Source organism: Lagopus leucura, unplaced genomic scaffold (assembly GCF_019238085.1).
Source record: "Lagopus leucura isolate 7727_CA_CO unplaced genomic scaffold, USGS_WTPT01 Super-Scaffold_100008, whole genome shotgun sequence".
In the NCBI taxonomy this organism is placed as follows: domain Eukaryota; kingdom Metazoa; phylum Chordata; class Aves; order Galliformes; family Phasianidae; genus Lagopus; species Lagopus leucura.
Window position 1 is genome coordinate 717334 of NW_024962265.1, and position 20103 is coordinate 737436.

Here is a 20103-nt window from a genome sequence, read left to right on the forward strand (position 1 = left end):
AAGAGCTGCAACTGGGAACAGTTTAATATAAGACCTCAATCAAATGCTACTTTAAGTGCTCCATCACTTTGTTAAGGCACTATACATTAGGAAGAAGGATGAATAGAGCCCTCAAAACTAATAAATAGAAACACATTACATGCTAACTCCAGACATTGAAAAAGGTTCGTAGTCAATCTTTCCAAAGCTTTTTTTTTTGTTGTTGTTGGGATTTTTTTTTTTACTTTCTGATGTACAGGCTCAGCCTGTTTTCAGAGATGTTGAGCCATGAAACTCACATTGATTATGGATGTTAACATCTCGGCAAATCAGCATTAACATAACCCCTGTGTTGTATACCCCAATACACGCATTATTGGAGGCCCTTTGCATTTGTTCAGCATGAGCAGCTAGTGCTACTCTTCAGAGAACACTCTTTGCCAAAGAGGCTACTTGACAGATGGCACTAATGAACCACTGCGTAGATTTAATGAGAAAATAAGCCAATGGCTTGTGAAATTCCTATGAGCCAAGAGAAGTCACACAATGATCCCTTATCTACAGACAAGGATAAATAATGTTTCCAATGGCAGTCATCTAAATCATAGCACCTATATGTTCTTATCTACAGACAAGGATAAATAATGTTTCCAGTGGCAATCATTTAAATTATTACACCTATATGTTATAGCAATGGTGACTGCAGAGATATTTTCATGACTGTTGTAGCAGTGGACACAAAAGCCCAGCCAAGAAGGTAGATCCAGGAGCTTATTTAACCTCAGGGCTGGGGGTATATGCAAGAAAGGGACTTAGTTTGCGAATTCATATTCCCTGGATTAATTAATCAATCTATATTTGTCTTTGTCTTCATAAAAGGAGAGGTAGGGAGCAATATAGAACTCTCCAGGATACAGTAGGGATGGAAGGGATCCTAACAAGAAAATGAAGCACCAAAGCATCCTTTTCTCTTGTTGGGGAAATGAAAATCACTTACTTTTGCCCTCATTACCTCTCTCCTTTTCCCCCCACAACTACCCTGAGAGATGAGGAGGGAAAAGACACTGTCCCTATAGGCACACCCCTTCCCAAAGAGCAGGGGAAGCTCTGAGCTGAACCTCTGTGGGATGCAAATCCTTGAGTTCATCCTCTTTCTCCTCCTCTTCGTCCTCTTGGTGAAGAGGGTGGTGCTGCAGGTCGGACCCCTCGAAGTGCCCCTGGGAAAAGTCGTGCTGGCGGTCAGAAGAAGGAACGGGCAGCTCTTCTTGCTTCTCCTCGGTCCCCGCCATGAACTGTGAGAAATGAGCAGAGAAGCAGAGAAATCTGCGTTATGGACGCTTCGCAACCGAGCTCAGCCCTCAGCCCGGGCCGCCGCCATCTTGTTTACTCTCTCGTTGTCATGGAGACGGGAAAAGCGCCGCCTTCCCCTCTCCCCCCATCCGCGCCATCTCGACAGCCAGCCAATCAGAAAGCGGCGGTTGGAGCGGTGCACGCTGGGAGTTGTAGTTCTCTGCGCGCTGCTCGTCCGTAGGGGACAGGCGTGCCGCAGAGCATCTTGGGAGTTGTAGTCTGCTTCAGAGGCGCTCTCCTCAGCCAACCTCCTCACCCAGCTATTTTCTTACGGTTCCAACTCATTCTCCGTTTGTGTTCTGACCCATGGGGAGAATACAGCTGCTCATGGTAAAACAATTTAATGTGGGAGACAATGGATTCGTGCTGATTGCAGTGGCTCTCCAACGTGGGCCATGGCAGCCAGCTGACAGTCCTGAAATTCAGCTTCTCGTTGCCACATAATTGCCTTCTCCACCTGTGTTCATTAAAGGACACCCATCTTTGATTTCAATTGTTGTTGTTTTTTAAAAAAAAAGAGAGAAAAAAAAAGGACATAAAACCTCCTTATGGACACCATCCGCTGACTTTTATCTCTGTGCTTCAGGGAAACATTATGATAACTGCAATAAAGCTACTCCAAATTGCCTTCCTTCATTATCTCGCCAGCCATAAATGTTAAAACCCTTAATGAGATTTACTCCTTTTCCATTAAGCACCGTGTGCCTCCTCCCAGAGCCCTCTGGGCACAGTGGCTGCCCTGCAATGGCTCTTCTCCAGGTAGGGCATGGCTGGGGCTGTGTTCAGAGGAGGGCAGCAAAGGCACAGGATGGAGAGCTTGTGGAAAGATGGAAAATCCTGAAGGGGAAGGCTGAGTCCTGTCAGGATACGCACAGGGAGGCTTCTAGAATCATAGGGTCATAGAATTGATTGAATTGGAAGGGACCTTGAAAGGTCAGCTAGTCCAACTCTCCTGCAATGAGCAGGGATACCTATAACTAGATCAGTGTGCTCAGAGCCTGCTCCAGTGTGATCCTCCAGGGATGGGGCATCCACCACTCCTCTGAGCAACCTCTGCCAGTGTCTCACCACCTTTATTATTTTTCTTTATATCCAGTCCAAATCTTCCCTGTTTTCATTTGAAAACATTTCCCCATGTCCTGTTACAACGGACCCTGCTAAGGAGTTGGTCCCCTTCTTTCTCCCATCCCCCCTTTAGATATTGAAAGGTCACTATCAGGTCTCCCCAGAGCCTCCTCTTCTCCAAGATGATCAGCCACAGCTCTCTCAGCCTGGGGAAGTGTTCTATCCCTTGGATCATTTTTTGTGGCCCTCCCCTGGATGTGCTCCACCAAGTCTATGTCTCTCCTGTACTGAAGATTCCACATCTGGATGCATTACTCTAGGTGAGACCTCACCAGCACAGAGTAGAGGGGCAGGATCACCTCCCTTGCCCTGCTGGCCATGCTTCTTTTGATGCCAGAGCTTCAAAGCCAAGCAGGAGCTGCTTGATGAGAGCAGGCTTCCTAGAAAGCTGGATGATATGCCATGTCTGTCAGGTTGATGTGCCAAGAGGTATTTGGGTTATGCCCTTAATAATATGCTTTAACTTTTGGTTAGCCTTGAAGTGGTCAGACAGCTGGACTTGGTGATCTTTTAGGTTGGTTCCAACTATCCCTCCCCTCCCCTCCCCTCTCTCTATTCACACCCTGGACTGCAAACAGCATGGGAGGGCTGACCTCATTTGGCCAACCAGTGTTCCCTGGCTTCTCACTGCCTTCCCCATTCAACAAGCACAGGTGAACCATCAGCCAACACACAGTGAGCAAACACTGAGCATGTACAGTACAAATATCTGCTCTCTGCAAACCTGAAACGTCACTTGCATGGAGCTTCATATTGCACAAGGCTCATGAGCTTTCTGGCTGTAAAATACTGCTGCAGTGAAATAGCACAGTTTTGCTACCTCTTTCAACTGTCATGGAGGTTTTCTTATCGTGCCTCCCATATTTTAAAGCAGAGGGCAATTGGGTCACCCCCAAGAGAGGTGGCACACCTTTAACTCAATTGAGTTGCAGAAACATTTACCTTTCAGTGGGGCTTGTTCAAAGGACACTAAAAGGGCTTTGAGATATCTACAAGCCCAGCAAGCTTTGTGCTATGGAAAAGCTATGAAGTTTTAGACAGAGAAAACTGCAGAGTACCTCTTTTTCCAGATGACAGCTTTGGCAGTCTGACATCCAGCAACCACAAAAAGAGGAGCAGGCTGCCAGCTAAGCCAGATCTCTACTGCATCCATAAGCACCTACCACAGCAGAAACACCCACAGGGGACGTGTGCTGGGACTGAGAAAATCACTGCAGCCAGTGCAAAGCATAACAACATTAGCTGTGGCTGGACTTAATCCGTTTACATGAATGTACATTCAATACCAAATACCTCTTTATTCCTCAGATTGCACAGGCAGGTTAACATTAGAAGAGTGGTGGGCTGACCGGAGGTGTGAAGGCAGCTGAGATGCTTGGATTGGTGAGCAGTAGGTTTGCAGGAAAGAGACTTGCCTGAGCTCCAAGCTCTCCAAGAGGCAAAGGCAACAATGTAATCAAATTCCAACTAGCTGGACAGCTGGTCCCTATAAAAGGGGGCTGGAGATTTCACGGGAACAGATTATATAAAAAGGGTAGGTCCAGGCAAAGTTTAGATGGGCTGCCATCGATCTTGGAGCAGTGCCAGCAGGGCTAATGAGTTCTCTGCATGGAAGTCTCCCAGAGTTTATTTCCTACCATCTGGAAAATGCCTGCCCTTCCACTGGGATCTGCGATGATTCAGACAGGAGTAAGGGTTATTAAAACCTCAGAACCATGCTTGTCCTCCCTCCTTGTCCCCTCCCCACCCCATCTGTTTGGCTTGGTGATGCAGGGACCAGCTGCTGGCTCATGAGCTCCGAGTTGAAACGGCTTCTTTAAGACCATGCTCCATGGAGGATGGCAATGGGAGTGAAATGAGTCTTATGTATTTTGGGCCAGAGACAGATTGTTCCTGAATGGGGCTATTAAAAAGAAAAAGAAACAGATTAGAAAATGCCTAGGTGGTAAAGGTAGTTTTGGTGGATGCAGAAAATGTGTGGGGTGATGGGAAAGGTCACCCTTCCTGTGTTGCACCCCTAGTCCAGCACAGCATGTCCAACCAGGATATTTCCTTAGATATGATGTATTCTCCTTCCCTAGCACCTAAGACAAAAACTGAGTTTTTCCTACAGAAATTACATTGAACAAACTGCACATGAAAAGCTTATAATGGCCAACCCAAATGGCCAAACACTATCTGCCCATCTTCTGCTGGGAGCAGCATCTATTTTTATGCTGTGGATCTGTGCCCAGTTCTGAAGATCTGTGCATTTCCCTCGGCTTCTTCTTCATCCCCCTATGTTTCTAGGTGCTGCCATCACTTTTTAGCTTCAACTTGCCCATGGTTGTTGGTAGGTCATTTCCCTGTCAAGGTTTGGTGTCCCCAGCCCCAAAATATTAGCCTGGCCTTCTGGCTTGCTTAGTTATTGCATGCCTGGAAGGCTAGGATGGACAGGAACCATTGAAGAAACCATTTGCTGGCAGCCAGTTGATACCTCTGTGGGTAGCAGTTCACTCTGAGGGACTCTGCAAGAATGTGTGGGGTTTGATTTGGGGCTGATGCCCTCAAAGTCATCAGGTGAGTTGCCATCTCTGTGTTTCAGCTCCTCTTATTCAGCCTTCCCTTCCTCCGTGTTCTGCACACAGCACTGGTGACCCTTCCATGATAGCTGTGTGCACAAAGATGTCTCAAGGTCCCCGCCATCCAACCTATGCATTCAGTAATTGGGAAGGACTCTCCTGATGGGATGACAAAAAGGACTGTCTCTATTTGCTCAGTGCTTTGGGGGCATCCTACTGATGTTCGAGGAGTCATTAAAAACAAGAGCTGTACAAAGAATGTCCTTCTATCATCAGCTGGGAAAGAACTAATCATGCAGATGAGAGACTTTACAGTTCCCTTAAATGCCTGGGCTTCTCTTCTGAGTGATTAATGAGCAACAGCTCAGTGTGCAGGCTCAGTTATTCATAGCCTCATCTGACATGATCCTGTTCTTCATGTGAGAAGGGGGATTTCTGGATGCACCAAGGAGAGATAAATCTTCTAGACTGATATTCAAGCAGGGAATGAGAACAGATGAGGGTAAGACAAAGGGCAACCCACAACATGGCCAGCCTGGCCCAGTGAAGATCAACATTTTGAAGTGGCCACAGTACAAAAACATGTTTAAAGAGCCTTCATTGCATTCAACTTCACAAGCTTAAAGCTCAAGGTAGGGATAGTAGTAGTTCAGATAGGTGAGAAATGCCCCCAGTTCTGCTAATCATGGAGAACTCATTTATTTGCTGATGCCAGATGGCCTGTTAGGGCCCAAAGGGGTTGATGTGGCAAAAAAGGGTGGGAGATATTCCCTAGACATCCAGTCTTATGTTGCTGCATTTCAGATGTTGTGTGGCTGCGGTGTGAATTGTTCCCCAAGTTCTCCTGGCTCTGGAACAGCAAACACTGAACTGAACATGCGAAAAAAATCCAGAATTGAAGCTTTCAATCCACAGTTATTATTCTAATAAAACCTTCCCAGTATCGACAGAGGGAACATTTAATACTCAGAAGTGTTAACAGCAAACGCTGGCCTTAAACACATTGATTTACAATTCAATTACAAAAACAATCAGCTCCCAAATACATGCCACATGCAAAGCAGATTTATAGGGAGCCCTGGCACTCTGATAGCACTTTGCAGTCACAAAAAACCCATGCAAACTCTCTTGGTGATTCACCGGTAAGTACTAGGCAATAAAAGGACCCAGCTGGATGAACGGGGAAAAGGGAAACCTGAAATGCTGCCAAGGTGCTCCTGAGCAGGGAGAGAAGCAAGGTGTAAAGCAGGCACTGTGCATCCCACTGAGATCCAACTTCAGCCAACTTTGCAGGCGCAGCTTTTCATGGTGATGATGGGGCACAGCTTTGGAAGCGCTCAACACCAGTGGGTGCGATTCAGGCTGCTTCTTATTTCTTTTTCCTTTTCCCCAGGCCTGCTTTTGCCTCTCCAATTTTCAGAGCCATGGAGGTAGCCAAGTGCACACTGAATTGTAGCAGCAGAGCGATTTGTCTGCGCCAAATCTATTTCATGCTGCAATTCCATAGAGGAAATAGCAAACACTGGAGTCCGAGGCCCTAACAGTCCAATTTTCTCCACTGATTGCTGCTGTGCCTAAGCCTAACAGAGTAAATAATGAACACTGATGCAATGAACTTCCCAATAAATCGCTCCTGATGAATTTCAGACAGGTCACCCAAAAGCAAATTTAATGATTATATGCTGGCCGCAGCCACCTCATTTTTTTTTCTTCCTGGCTCAGTTGTTAGCTTCGATCAGCAAATGAAGGAACAGAAAATAAAGTAAAATGCCTCATTTCTGAGCACGCTTCCCATTTGAAGAAAAAAGGTAAAATGTGAACTACGGGGCACATACAGCTTGGGTAGATAAGATGGATTTGCCCAGCAATGAGAGCAGGGCTGATACCCCAGGGACCATGGCCTGAAGAGCATCATTTGACTTCCCTGCATCTCAGCTTCCTTTGAGTTTATCATCCATCACGGCTGTTTTGAGTACAAACTCTTCAGGGCACAACATACCCTGCAATGTACATATGCACCAGTGGACATCCAGCCTTGCCTGAGGCTCAAGTTGCTGCTGTGATATAATTGATATGGGTCACTGGGTATTTAAAGTGCGGGGGGGGAATGAAGCCTAGGGTAATAAATTCCTGAAATGAGAGCACAGTCAGCTTTGTGGCTGAGGTCTAGCGATGAATGAGGCTTGGGCAGCATAGTGTGTTCCTGCTATGGGAATTAATCCCCAAGAATAAGGATCAGTGTATAAGCGGCCACCGCTCATTTGTGTGACTTCTCCATAGCTCAGCTCAGGAAAGTGTCTCCCTTTCCCCCTACAAAAAGTTCCCCAGTTGCCTAAGAGCAATAGGACTGACATTACTGCAATTCTAATTTCCTCTTGGCAGCTCTCCCCTGCTCTCTGAGTGCCCTCTCCTTTATTGCCATGTATCACATTGAAAAAGAAATTTGCAATTATGACTCGTGCTAATAAAACAAAAGCACAGCCAATAAAAGGCAAGAAGAGAGACTTTGTAGAACGACTGCTCAGGAAACCTTTCCAGTAGCACTGTCTCTCAGTGCTGCACTCATCACATCTACAGCAGCTTATGAGGTTGAAGGGCCCCACACCATAATATCTCTGGCCCCTGTGTAAACACTAACCCCCCTGTGATTCTGAAAGAAACAGTCAGAGACCTACTGCTCCAGCTGGACTGTCACAAGTCGATGGGGCCAGATGAGATCCACCCGAGAGTGCTGAGGGAACTGGCGGAGGTGATAGCCGAGCCGCTTTCCATCATCTGTCAGCGCTCCTTGTTGACTGGTGAGGTCCCAGGAGACTGGAGGCTTGCCAATGTGACTCCCATTTATAAGAAAGGTCGTAAGGAGGATCCGGGGAACTACAGGCCTGTCAGCCTGACCTCGGTGCCAGGGAAGGTTATGGAGCAGATCGTCTTGAGGGAGATCATGCGGCATGTGCAGGGTGACCGGGGGATCAGGCCTAGCCAGCATGGGTTCATGAAGGGCAGGTCCTGTTTGACCAACCTGATCTCTTTCTATGATCTAGTGACCCATCTGGTGGATGAAGGAAAGGCTGTTGATGTGGTCTACCTAGACTTCAGCAAAGCCTTTGACACTGTCTCCCACAGCATTCTCCTGCAGAAGCTGGCAGCCAGAGGCTTGGATGGGTACACTCTTGGCTGGGTAAGGAGCTGGCTGGAGGGCCGGGCACAGAGAGTGGTGGTGAATGGAGTCAAATCCAGCTGGCGACCAGTCGTGAGTGGTGTTCCCCAGGGGTCGGTGCTGGGGCCTGTCCTCTTCAATATCTTTATTGATGACCTGGATGAGGGCATCGAGTGCACCCTCAGTAAATTCGCAGATGACACCAAATTGGCTGGAAGTGTGGTAGCGAGGCCCTACAGAGGGATCTGGACAGGCTGGAGAGCTGGGCTGAAGCCAATGGGATGAGTTTCAACAAGGCCAAATGCCGGGTCCTGCACTTTGGCTACAACAACCCCAGGCGACGCTACAGGCTTGGGGCGGTGTGGCTGGAGGACTGCGTAGAGGAAATGGACCTGGGGGTATTGATTGATGCTCGGCTGAACATGAGCCGACAGTGTGCCCAGGTGGCCAAGAAGGCCAATGGCATCCTGGCTTGCATCAGAAACAGTGTTGCGAGCAGGAGCAGAGAGGTGATTGTTCCCCTGTATTCAGCACTAGTGAGGCCGCACCTCGAGTACTGTGTCCAGTTTTGGGCCCCGCACTGCAAGAAGGATATTGAGGCCCTGGAACGTGTTCAAAGAAGGGCAACAAAGCTGGTGAGGGGTCTGGAGCACAGGCCATATGAGGAGAGGCTGAAGGAGCTGGGAATGTTCAGCCTGGAGAAGAGGAGGCTCAGGGGAGACCTTATTGCTCTCTGTAACTTCCTGAAGGGAGGTTGTGGTGAGCTGGGGGTCGGCCTCTTCTCTCGTGTCATTAGTGATAGGACCAGAGGGAATGGCTTCAAGCTACGGCAGGGGAGATTCAGGCTGGACATGAGGAAGTATTACTTTTCAGAAAGGGTGGTCAGGCACTGGAATGGATGCCCAGGGAGGTGGTGGAGTCATCGACCCTGGGGGTGTTCAAGGAAAGACTGGATGTTGTGTTGAGGGACATGGTTTAGTGGGAGCTATTGGGAATAGGTGAACGGTTGGACTGGGTGATCTTTTAGGTCTTTTCCAACCTTGGTGATTCTATGATTCTATGATTCTATATATACACATAGGAACGTGCGTGTGCACATCCATATAGTTGTATAAGCACCTGTTGATCAGACAGCTTTATATTCTCCTTGATCAAGAGGTTGCCAGCAGGGAGGAGGTACTTGGGAGAGGATGAGCTGGTGACTGTGGTGATACTGTGATACACAACCGTGGCAGGAACAGGAGCAATTTACCTTCTATTTCTATGTCTGGCACAGGCTTCAAAACAGCATGATAATTAAAACCCAGTAAAGATTACGAGGCTGTAAAGGGGAAATTGTGAAACCCTCATGAACTCTTACAGCTCCCATGAAAATATTTCATTTTGTGGTCTGGAGGAGTATTTCCTTGTCTCTTTAAGCACCAAAGGGCCACATTCGTGTAACAATTACTTTCTAAGGGCTGGTGGAGCTGATAGGATTTCACATTGCATTACAAACAACATCCCTAAGCACTGTCCATAAAACATTCTGTCTTTCAGGGCTACATGAGGACTGTAAAACCACTGTAGGCAAGAAGTGGTGCAGAGAACAGAACAGGAAATGACACCTGTGGTCTCCTAAGAAAGTACAAGACTGACGATAGTTCCTTCCTTCAGGGCAGAAGGGTATGTCACCCTATATAGTTGTGCACAGAATTACAGAATGATTAAGGATGGAAAAGACCACTAAGATAATCAAGTCCAACCACCAAACCATCCCCACTACACTCTAAGCCATGTTGCTAAGATGAAGGGGTTCCTGTGGTCTTTGCACGGTTTCCAAGACCTTCACAGTTTGTTCCCTTTGGGAGCCCATCATTTGCCCTGAATGTGTTATGAATGCTCTCTTTGAATTTGTGTGAGTACATTCCACACGTTGAGATGGAGGAACAGTTACTAGAAGACAATGTGCTGAAGGATTGCAAGGAAAGTAATGTGAGAAAGTTTTCCAAGGGCTCAGAGACTTGTGCTTGTCTTGAATTTGCAAGAAGTAGTAAATTCATAATCACGGAATGGCCTGGGTTGAAAAGGACCACAATGATCATCTAGTTTCAACACCCCTGCTATGTGCAGGGTCACCAACCACTAGACCAGGCTGTCCAGAGACAACCAGAGCCTGCCAAATCTGCACCATACCGCAAGCACACATACAGTTCATCAAGGAGATTGTACAACTTGGACAGCACCCAAGAATAGAATCATAGACTCATAGAATTGTATGAGTTGCAAGGGACCTTTAAAGGCCAACTGATCCAACTCCCCTGGAATGATCAAGAACATTTAAGCTTGATCACGTCACTCATAGCCTGGTCCAACCTGAGCATGAGTATCTCCAGGTACAGGACATCCAACCACATCTCTAGGCAACCTGTTCCAAGTATGTGGTGGCTGCTATGGAAATCATGAGTTATAAAGACATCTGATGAGACATGTTCTCAAGAGCCTTTCCAAACACCTATTCAGAAACCAGTGGTGTGTGAGTACCACCCTTGGGTTTGGAGCCCAACTGTGGCTCCAGATGGGCATGGACGGGTGTGGACCGTGTGAGAGGGTAAGCCAACATGTTGTATGAATAGTTACTTGCTTACTAAAACAGCTTGACTCTACCCACAATAACAGCTTAATGAACACAAGGTGTTCCCAAAAGATCTTTCCCCCACTTACTTAATCCTCTACTAGTGAGAGAGGATTGCAACAAACGCCAAGATGGAAGTCAGACCCTCTACAAGGGGCTTCTTTGTTCCAGGCAGGTTTGGTGCCAAAAGAACCCCCTCATTGTTCATCTTGTCCAGGTGTGTTGTAGCAAGAGGGTTGTTACTGTGCCATCCATGCTATCTGGAAACATATATGTGATGTAATTACCTCAATTGCAAATCCTTTTTGTTTCTTGATTTCATGATCTAGGTAAGTCCCAGCATGTTACTGCCTCTCCTCTCTTCACAGTCATGCTGTGCTGTTCTTGCACTTTGCAGTCCAACAAATTCCTTCTCACACCTCAAGACAGTGAACAGACCTGACCCAGGTCTGTAAATACCGGGACTTGGTATTTATTGCTTGTGGTGGTGTGATGGACAATGTGATGTGTAATTCAAAGAAAAATCTTTTAAATAATTTACTTTGGAAGAATACAGACTGGTACATTTGAAATTTTCTTATTTTCATGTGTCGTGGCATCTACCAGCACAGCTGCTCAGTGGGTAGAAAATGTGGACTTCAAAGCTTGAGATCAGCCGTGTAAAGATGAGGCAATCTCAGATTATTAAGCAATTAGAGACAAATGGAATCCAAAATAGTTTGACTTTAGGTCACAGTAACCCAGCCTGAATTCAGAGCTCCACACCTACCTCAAAGGGTCTGAAATCTATCTTACATTTACCGTGCAGCTTCTTTTCCATCCTCCCATGTCTGGATCCATAACAGGCTCCTGTCTTGCATCCTCTCTGCAGCACATCTTGGATGCCACAGTTAGTGAATACAGAGCTCATGTATTGTCCCAGGAAGATCCCACATCACCATGCATGATCATGGTGGCTGCTCTCCACTCTTACTCATGCAAATTCCTCATTGAAAGAAATGAACTCTTGGATTTAATGGCCAAAACTGACACGAAAAACTGAGTTTATGAAAAAAATGAGAACAGAAATCAAAGGATTCTTAACAATTGGAATTACTGGGTTCTTTTAACACAGCGGTTGTGAAATTCTTGTTCAGTTAGACTGTGGCAGCTGGGAATTGGACTGATTGATTCAGAAGACCACTTCTTGGAGGACACCATATGACTTTGGACCTGGAAAAGAATCTTTTCAATACCACAAACATTCTTAAAAAAACAAAGCACCAGAGCCTTTGAGGAGTCCTCAAATATCTTTTAATTCTGAAGCTTCAAGACAGATGCACGAGCAGTTACACAGCTCAGAGAGAACCCATCTCAGAATGTGAAACTCAGCTGGGTTTGCTATTCACCTGACAAATACAAGTGCAGTGCATCCTTGGTTTGGAAAGCTGACATAAACTTATCAGCCCCAGTGAATAATATAGAATCTTTTATCAGGCAGGTACAAATGGCCAAGGCAGGACAGAATGGTGATGTGAGCTCTCCTCATTCTGCAGAGCTAGAATGTGCCCTCCTCCTGCCCTTGCTGAGCATTCAGTGCTGAGCTACTGTGTGTCCTTCCAGCACATCAAATGGTGATTAGAAAATATCTTCTGAGCTGGGCATATTCTAAAGATATATTCAGAAAAAGAGAATTAAGTTCAGCTATTACCTTTATACTGACAATTTTCTCCTACATTCACTATCATCCAGTGCAGTATGAGCTGCAGAACTGATGCCATATGCTCTGTGATAATGAAAAAGTAGAAGTGGAAACAAATGGTCCCACGTTACCTCCCATTACGAGAATTGGCTTATTACTATCTAGAGGAATAAGCAACTAGATCTCTTTGCAGTGGAAACAGCAGAAAACTAAATGCATCAATGACTGTCACTGCAAAAAGTAATGGCAGAGCTGAAACAGGCTTCCCGTGCAGCAATGCTGTTGGAACAGCTTCAAAATCATCACGATCCCACATGTTACCAACAAATAATGTCATGGTGCTTTTTACTTCAGTGTGGTCTGAACTTTCACTGATGGCTCTGGCCTCAGCCGGTGTGAAATCTCTTTTTCCATCCTGCCTTACATCCCAAGGCAAAGCAGCAGCGACAGAGCAAAGCCAAACACCCCACATAGTCTCCACCAGAATGCCTGTTCCTCCTGCAGTGCAACCACTACTGGGAGAACACATTAAGGAAGCATTACATGATTACACATCAACCCCTACCCCAAGAAAATCCCCAAGCCAAATTTTAAATTGCATTTCCTTTCTTGCTAGCGGTCACCCAGAAGATACATTCTTTTGCCATAAATTATAACAGAAACACAGAAATCTGAACTTGCAACCTGACAGCCCCTGCTGCTCACTGTGGCTGAGCAGATTAAACAGTGGTGATTTTCTTGTCCTTGGTGGCCTGTTTGATAGCAGCCTGCTCACAAATGATCTCCTTCAGCCTCTGCAGCCTCATGTTCTGTGTGGTTTGGTCTCCCACACCCGTCTGGCTCCGATGCAGTAAGTTCAGGGCATAGATGTATTCCAGCTCTGTGTACTTCACACCTTGATCCACCACCAGGTTTAAGAGCTCATCTGCTGTGTTGTAGAGCATTTCATAATACTGCCTGGAAAACAAGCAAACAACCATCTGGTGAGTATTGATATTTGATGCTCCAGACCTTTAATTCTATAGGATATCATCAGTGATTATTTTTTATTCAGCACTGCCATGAGCTGAGAAGGTTGCATCAGGTGCTGGACAAGCAGAGCACAAAGGCATTCCTATTTAACACAAAGTTAATACAAAGTGCAGGAGTGCATGGGAGCAAACCTCTTACTCTCCCTGCTCCCAACACTTCCATACTCAAAACACAAATTATGGGGAACTGAGGGATCCTCTTTGCTAATTGTTACCTTCAGCCAAGATGTCACACATCCATGCTCTGTGTCTCAATTTCCCCCTCTGTACTAAGGTGAAAGATCTCTTGCAGGTCTGTGATCTAGATAACACCAACAGAAAAGCATCCTGTCCAGGGGAAGCTGTGCAAGCATAACGTTTTACAAAGCTCCTTTAGGCAGAGGGGGTCCCAAACCTTTCAAACCCAGACCCTTCAAAGTCAGGGATAAGGGGAAGCTTCTCCTTTATGACTCCACAGTACTAAGATCCAGGGAGCAGTGAATCTTGGCTGTGGGCTTTGGTCTGTTTGGGGTATCAAAGCAAGCAAAAAAAAAAGAAAAAGAAGTGGTGCATGGATAGAAAGTACTCCTTTTTCTAGAGGAACTGGTTAAACTGTGTAACTTGCACAGATGTAACAGAGCCCTATATAGAAATAAGGGTCTGAAAAGCTTAGGGAAGAAGTAAAAATATCCCTTTCTTGCATCACGTTGCAGCAAGGATTCTTTCAACCAAATGCTGTAACTTCCAGCATTTGCATGACTTCCCCATGCGTCTGCAGGAGAAGGCTGCAGTCTAATCCTTATGTCTTGGTAGGATCAATTATTTAAAACCCAAGAGGAAGGGCTCCAGGAAAAGTTATCACCTCGTTCCCTCTCTCTGCTCTTTGACTGCATTAAAATAACAATCAGGGCAAGCATGGCAAAAATGCATATTAAATTCCTCCTGTTCTTTACTTTGCAGGCTCTTGGGTCTGGTTTAGCTGTGCTTTTGCAGAGCATGCAGCTTGCCAGCAGACTGCAAATCACTGCAGCAATGACTGGAACTGGCTGTAACAAAACCATGTGTTTGCAGCTTCGTGCCTGGTTGTGTGGCCAAGGCTCCTGGGCTTCAGAGCTCTGCATTTTCATCCGCTGTCTCCTTCTAGACATTGCCTGCTGCTGTGAGATGAGACTTTGCTCCTGCGGCTGAAAGACTGCAGCAGCATCACTGCTATCATAGACCAGGTGGGATGAAGGGCTTGCACCTAGAGGAAGGGGACTCAAAAACCATCACTTCCAAGAATAAGGACTGATAGGATTTGTGTTCAGTGATCAGAGAAGAAGGAAGTCTGCTTGTGCAAGTGAAGGTACACACAGAAAGTACAAGAAGCAAATAAAAAATAGCTTCTGCCGATAAACAACAAGCTGAAAAACCAATCAGTTAGGCTCCACACAAATGAGATACAGAATACAAAATCCCGAAACTGAAGGAGGATGAGTTTTCCAGCATCACCAACAGTCCCAGGGGACACTGAGCTGGGCTGTGGTACAAGGGCACATGGCTCTCCTTAGAAGCAAGGGAAAACTGGGCAGGCTAACTTTTGCTTCTTGAGAACACAAGATATTCTGTGATTCTGCAATACAATTCTTTTCTCTTGGAAAAGAAAGGGGAACCATGCAAGCTGCTTAAGAATAGCATTGTCAAGAACTGTTCAGCAGCAATTTTGATCAAAAGGATTCCTCAAATCCCCCTAACTTAAGAGAAGGATTCCAGACTGTACATCTGCAAAGTCAGGTGGATATATAAGGATGGGAGAGACCCTGCATATCCTTGTATCAGCTGATATTTGCAGATGGCATTTGGGTAATCCCTACAAGCTACAAACTCATCAGCTCTTGTGATTCTGATAATGCCAAATGAGGCCAGTGCTTCAGAGAATGACTGAAAGTACCCATGGGGTTCAGGTAAGAAGATTCTGCAAGGCTGATTTGGTCCCCTGGAAAGCCATGGCATCAAATTTTGTCTTTTGATAGAACAATAACAAAAGCCACTAAACTCTGGGACTGCACTTCTTAATTCTGGATTCAGAAGGCAGGAGACTAAACGAATCCTCACCTCCAGTCACTGGAACAGATGGAGAATAATTAAACAGTTTTATCTGGGATGCTGCAGAAAGGCCAGAGAGTCCAAATTCGAATAGCAGTACCTACCAGCGGGCTCTACAGCATCCTTCTGGCATCCTGGTATGTTCACTCAGTGAAGCACAAAGTGCCCAGATGCTGCAGTGAGCCTCAACATGTTAACAAGATTAAGCTATTTATAAAGCTGTTTCAATACACAGGGAGAAATCTACTCTTAGGTTAACTCTGAGGGTATTGGCAATATCTCAAGTACAGTTATATACACAAAGTATAAAAAAAACCAACCAGTACAGCTGCCAAAGTAAACAGTGAGATTTAGGAAACATTGATCACCTTCAGATATTTTAAGCTGAACAGACGTGAAATGAAATTTTGCTTTTCCCAGTTCTGGTGGGATTTTGGGAAGAACACCAGAGAGTGTATCTTGGCTGGGGCAATCTCTCTGAGATGGAAGGCTCTGCTCAAAGCATGGAACTCTTGGTCTTTCTAAAAGAAGAACCTAAAAGAATAAGATATCTCTCCTACTTCTGCCTTCCCCCAGCCATATTCTCAGAGAAACATTAACTGTTGCACCTGGAATGTTTCTACTTGTTTCCCCATCAGGCAAATTTTAAACTCAGAGACTGTCTGACAAGAATGCAATTATACAGAGAGAAAACTGGAGGCTGGAGCTGTGCTACCAGTTTTGCTCTCATGTGCTAAAACAGTTTCCAGTTCCTGCAAGATAAGTCCTTCGGAATGCTTCAGAACATTTCTTCAGAACATTCTCCTCTCGGTATTTTGATTCTCCTTTGCAGCAGGGGATCAGGAGGGAGAAGAAACAACTGCAGCCCCTTTGCGCATCTGTCCATCTGGTTCCACCTCTACTGCTGAAATACCTTTTGGGTGCATTACTCTGGGGCACAGCCTTGAGCATCCCCTGGTTCTTCAGGCTGGCTCTGTGATGGTGAAGGGCAGGGGAGGTTCAGGTTGGATATTAGGAAACACTTCTCTGAAAGAGTGGTGAGGCACTGGAACAGGTGCTGAGGGAGAGGGTGAAGTCATCGTCCTTGGAGGTGTTCAAGAAACATGGAGATGTGGTACTTAGGGAGATGGCTCAGTGGGCCATAGTGGTGGTAGGTGGACGTTTGGACCAGATGATCTTAGAGGTCTTTTCCAACCTTATTGATGCTATGATTCTACGACTGGTCAAGGTGTCAATGGGCATCTGGGTGACCATTACCACTTTATAGTCTCTCCTGAGATGCTAAAGTTGCTCTGTCTGCAGCACCATTATTCAATGCAAACCTTGTCTTTACTCTGTCCTTACAACTGCTTTTCTTCTTAGCCTGTCCCAAATCCTGGGTTACTGCAGATGAATTCCGTACCTAATAAACACAGGATTCATCTGTCACTCTGTTCAGGATCAGATTATTTTTTAATTAAAAATTTCCTGCAAAATGAAAAAAAAAAAAAAAAAAAGAGCAAGCAAGACTGTATGAGTGAGCAAAAGGTATGCATTTTTAATTGGGAGCAATTAAAAAACTGCTGCTTTGGCATGGCATTGCCTTTGGCCAAACTTTATTTGCATGAGTAATTATTCACTCCATTATGAAGTCTGCTCAACTTTGCCTCCCTTGTCTTTGAAAGTATTAATAAATATTGATCAGACACACTCCTGTTTGCCTTTGCCCAAGCAGCTCTGATGGACTCATCTTCTGATGTTATCAAATAATGAAATATGAAAGAGTGAGTGGGATGAGCCTCTTGTTCTCTGATTTTTTATTTAGGCTCTTCATTTTACTTTCAGAAGTGTATTTGTCCCTGCCGTTATAAATGCTCTTTTGATTATCAAGAGGAGGTTGTGAAAAGCAAGTTAGTAAGGGATGGGGGAAATAAATGGATGACAGGTGAGGGAGATCTCTATTCAGTGAAATGCTGGCAGACTGCTCTGGTTTTTAAAGTTGAGATTTAAAGCCAGGAAGAAGAATTAATATTTATCAAAAGTTGATTCTATCATCTGACAAATGGGTTAATAAATAATAATAGCAGATTAAAATACCTAACTGGAAAATGAATTTAGTTTCCCAAGCCTTCCGTTGGCTTCCATGTGAGCACAGCTAAACACGTGTAAGATGATTTATCCTAAACTGACCATGAGTTTGGGCACCAAGATCCACTGAGCAGTCTGATACTTGGGTTAAGAAGAGAACAGAGCGGAGAACAGATCAGGAATCTTTACCCACCTCAGTCAGGAACGTGGCTGATGGGAACAAAGTCACCTGGGTGACTCAGCTCGTCAGGGAAATCTTATTTGTATGCTTACTTGCATCGTTAGTATTTATTTGCCTTACGCTGAAAAGTGTAGATAGGGCTTGTTGAGTTCATCCCTAAGGCAAATGAATAAATGTAGCACAAGTTGTTTCAGAGTGACTTGTTCTGGATGCTGTCTTCAAGAAATTGGAAGGAAAGAAGATTATTAGTACTAACATGGACGCACCAAGGGAAATCATGCCCTACCAACCTGGTAGACTTCTGTGATGTCTTCACTGACTGGGTAGATGGGGGGAGAACAGCAGATGTTGTGCACCTTGACTTCAGCAAGGCTTTTCACACTGTCTCCCACAGCATCCTCGTAATGAAGCTTAGTAAATGCAGGCTAGATGAGATAGTTGCAAACTGCCTCAGCAGCACAGACATAAGCAGCACAGAGTACAGTCAGAGGCCTGTAAGTAATGATGTTACCCAGGAGTTGGTGTTGGGTATCTCTTGTTCAACATCTTAATCATTGGTCTGGATGAAGGGACAGAATCCCACCTTAGCACGTTTCCTAATCATATAAAGCTGGGAGGAGTGGCTGACACACCAGGAGGCTGTGCTGCCATTCAGTGACACCTGGACAGGCTGATAGTTGGGCACAGTGGATCCTGATCAAGTTCAACAAGAGCAAGCGTAGAGTCCTTCACTTGGGAGAAATAACAGCATGCACCTCTATAGTTAAAGGGCTGACCTGTTGGAAAGGAGCTCTGCAGGGAAGGACCGAAGAGTCCTGGTGGACAACAGATTGGCCATGAGCCAGCAGTTGTGTCCTTCTGTCCAAAAAGGCCAATAGCAGGTTGGGGTGCATTCAATAAAGTGCGGCCAGCAGGATGAGGGAGGTTCTCCTTTCCCTCTACTCTGCCCTCATGAGGCCACAACTGCAGTCCTGTGTCCAGTTTTGGGCTCCTCAGTTCAAGAATGACAGAGTACTGCCAAAGAGAGTCCACTGGAGGGCTACAGAGATTACAAGGGGCCTGGAGGAACATCTCTCTTAGGAGGAAAGGCTGAGAGATCTGGGGCTGAAGTCTGAGAGGGAATCTTGTCAATGCTTGTAAATATTTTAAGGGCTGAGGTCCAATGGGGCCAAGTTCTTTCTGGTGGTGAGCAGCTATACTTCAAGGAGCAACAGGAAAAAACTGCAATATAGGAAGTTCCATATAAACACGAGGAAGAACTTATTGTAAGTGTGACAGAACCCAGGCACAAGCTGCCCAGGGAGGCTGTGGAGTCTCCTTCTCTGGAGGTATTCAAAACATGCCTGGATGCCTTCCTGTGCGACCTACTTGAGGGGATCTGGTTTGGCAGAGAAGGCTGGACTAGGTGATCTCCAGAGGTTCCTTCCAACCCTTACAATTCTTTGATTCTATGATCTCTCCTGATTTCTCCTAATTTCCTGTGGAAGTGCTGACAATTGCTGTTCTACAAAGGGAAGGAGACATCCATTTGCCTCCAAGACTTCAGTTCTTCAGGATCACAGAATCGTAGAATGGCTTGGGTTGAAAGGGACCTCAAGGATCATCGAGTTCCAACCCCTCTTCCACAGGCAAGGCTTCTTGTGGGCAGGATGGTAAACACCTGGCTAAAGCCTCCTTTACATTCAGCCTCAGGGTTGATGGTTCTGTTTTGAGATGAGGAGTGAAGGACTGTGTAAGGTATCCAAGATCAAAAGAAAATGCCCTCACTGCCCAATCCAAAGCTCAAATACTGCTGTACCCTTTCTGCTGACTTAGGAGGTCCAGGAAAATCTAACTTCATATGAACATCTTTGTATGAACAACAAATAAATGAAGACATATCACAGATGGAAATGGTTCCCAGGTCAAACAAAAAATTTCTCATAGGCAAATCAAAATTGCTAAAGCCAATTACAGAATCAGAGGATCATTAAAGTTGGAAAAGACCTCTAAGATCATCTAGTCCAACTGTTCACCCACCACCAGTATTGCCCTCTAAACATGCCCTTAAGTACCACACCTCCACATTTCTTGAATACCTCCAAGAATGGTGACTCCACCAGCTTCTTTGCCAGCCAATTACAAAATTTTCCTTTTCTTTCTGTTAAATATCAGTTTTAAAACAGAACACCAACTTGCCTAAAAGGAATCCAAAGATGCACTTTTAGTATATTTATCAAAGAAGATGGTAACTTGAACTCTTCTCTTGGAGAAAGGGAAAAAAAATGAAGAGGCTCTCTCATTAAGAAAAAAT

At 45.4% G+C, this 20103-nt stretch overlaps 2 protein-coding genes across 2 annotated transcripts in view; both read right to left on the reverse strand.

Moving 5' to 3' along the window:
• Nucleotides 1-1346, reverse strand: part of LRGUK (leucine rich repeats and guanylate kinase domain containing) — a 51148-nt gene extending 49802 nt beyond the window's left edge. Inside the window, exon 1 of the mRNA XM_042872687.1 lies at nt 1098-1346. Within this exon, the coding sequence (XP_042728621.1) occupies nt 1098-1268 (171 nt within the window). The 5' untranslated portion in view covers nt 1269-1346. The remainder of the gene's footprint in view (nt 1-1097) is intronic.
• A 10710-nt stretch (nt 1347-12056) lies between these two features.
• EXOC4 (exocyst complex component 4) overlaps nt 12057-20103 on the reverse strand; it is a 402172-nt gene continuing 394125 nt past the window's right edge. The window contains exon 18 of the mRNA XM_042872752.1: nt 12057-13424. Coding sequence (XP_042728686.1) covers nt 13187-13424 — 238 coding nt within the window. The 3' untranslated portion in view covers nt 12057-13186. The remainder of the gene's footprint in view (nt 13425-20103) is intronic.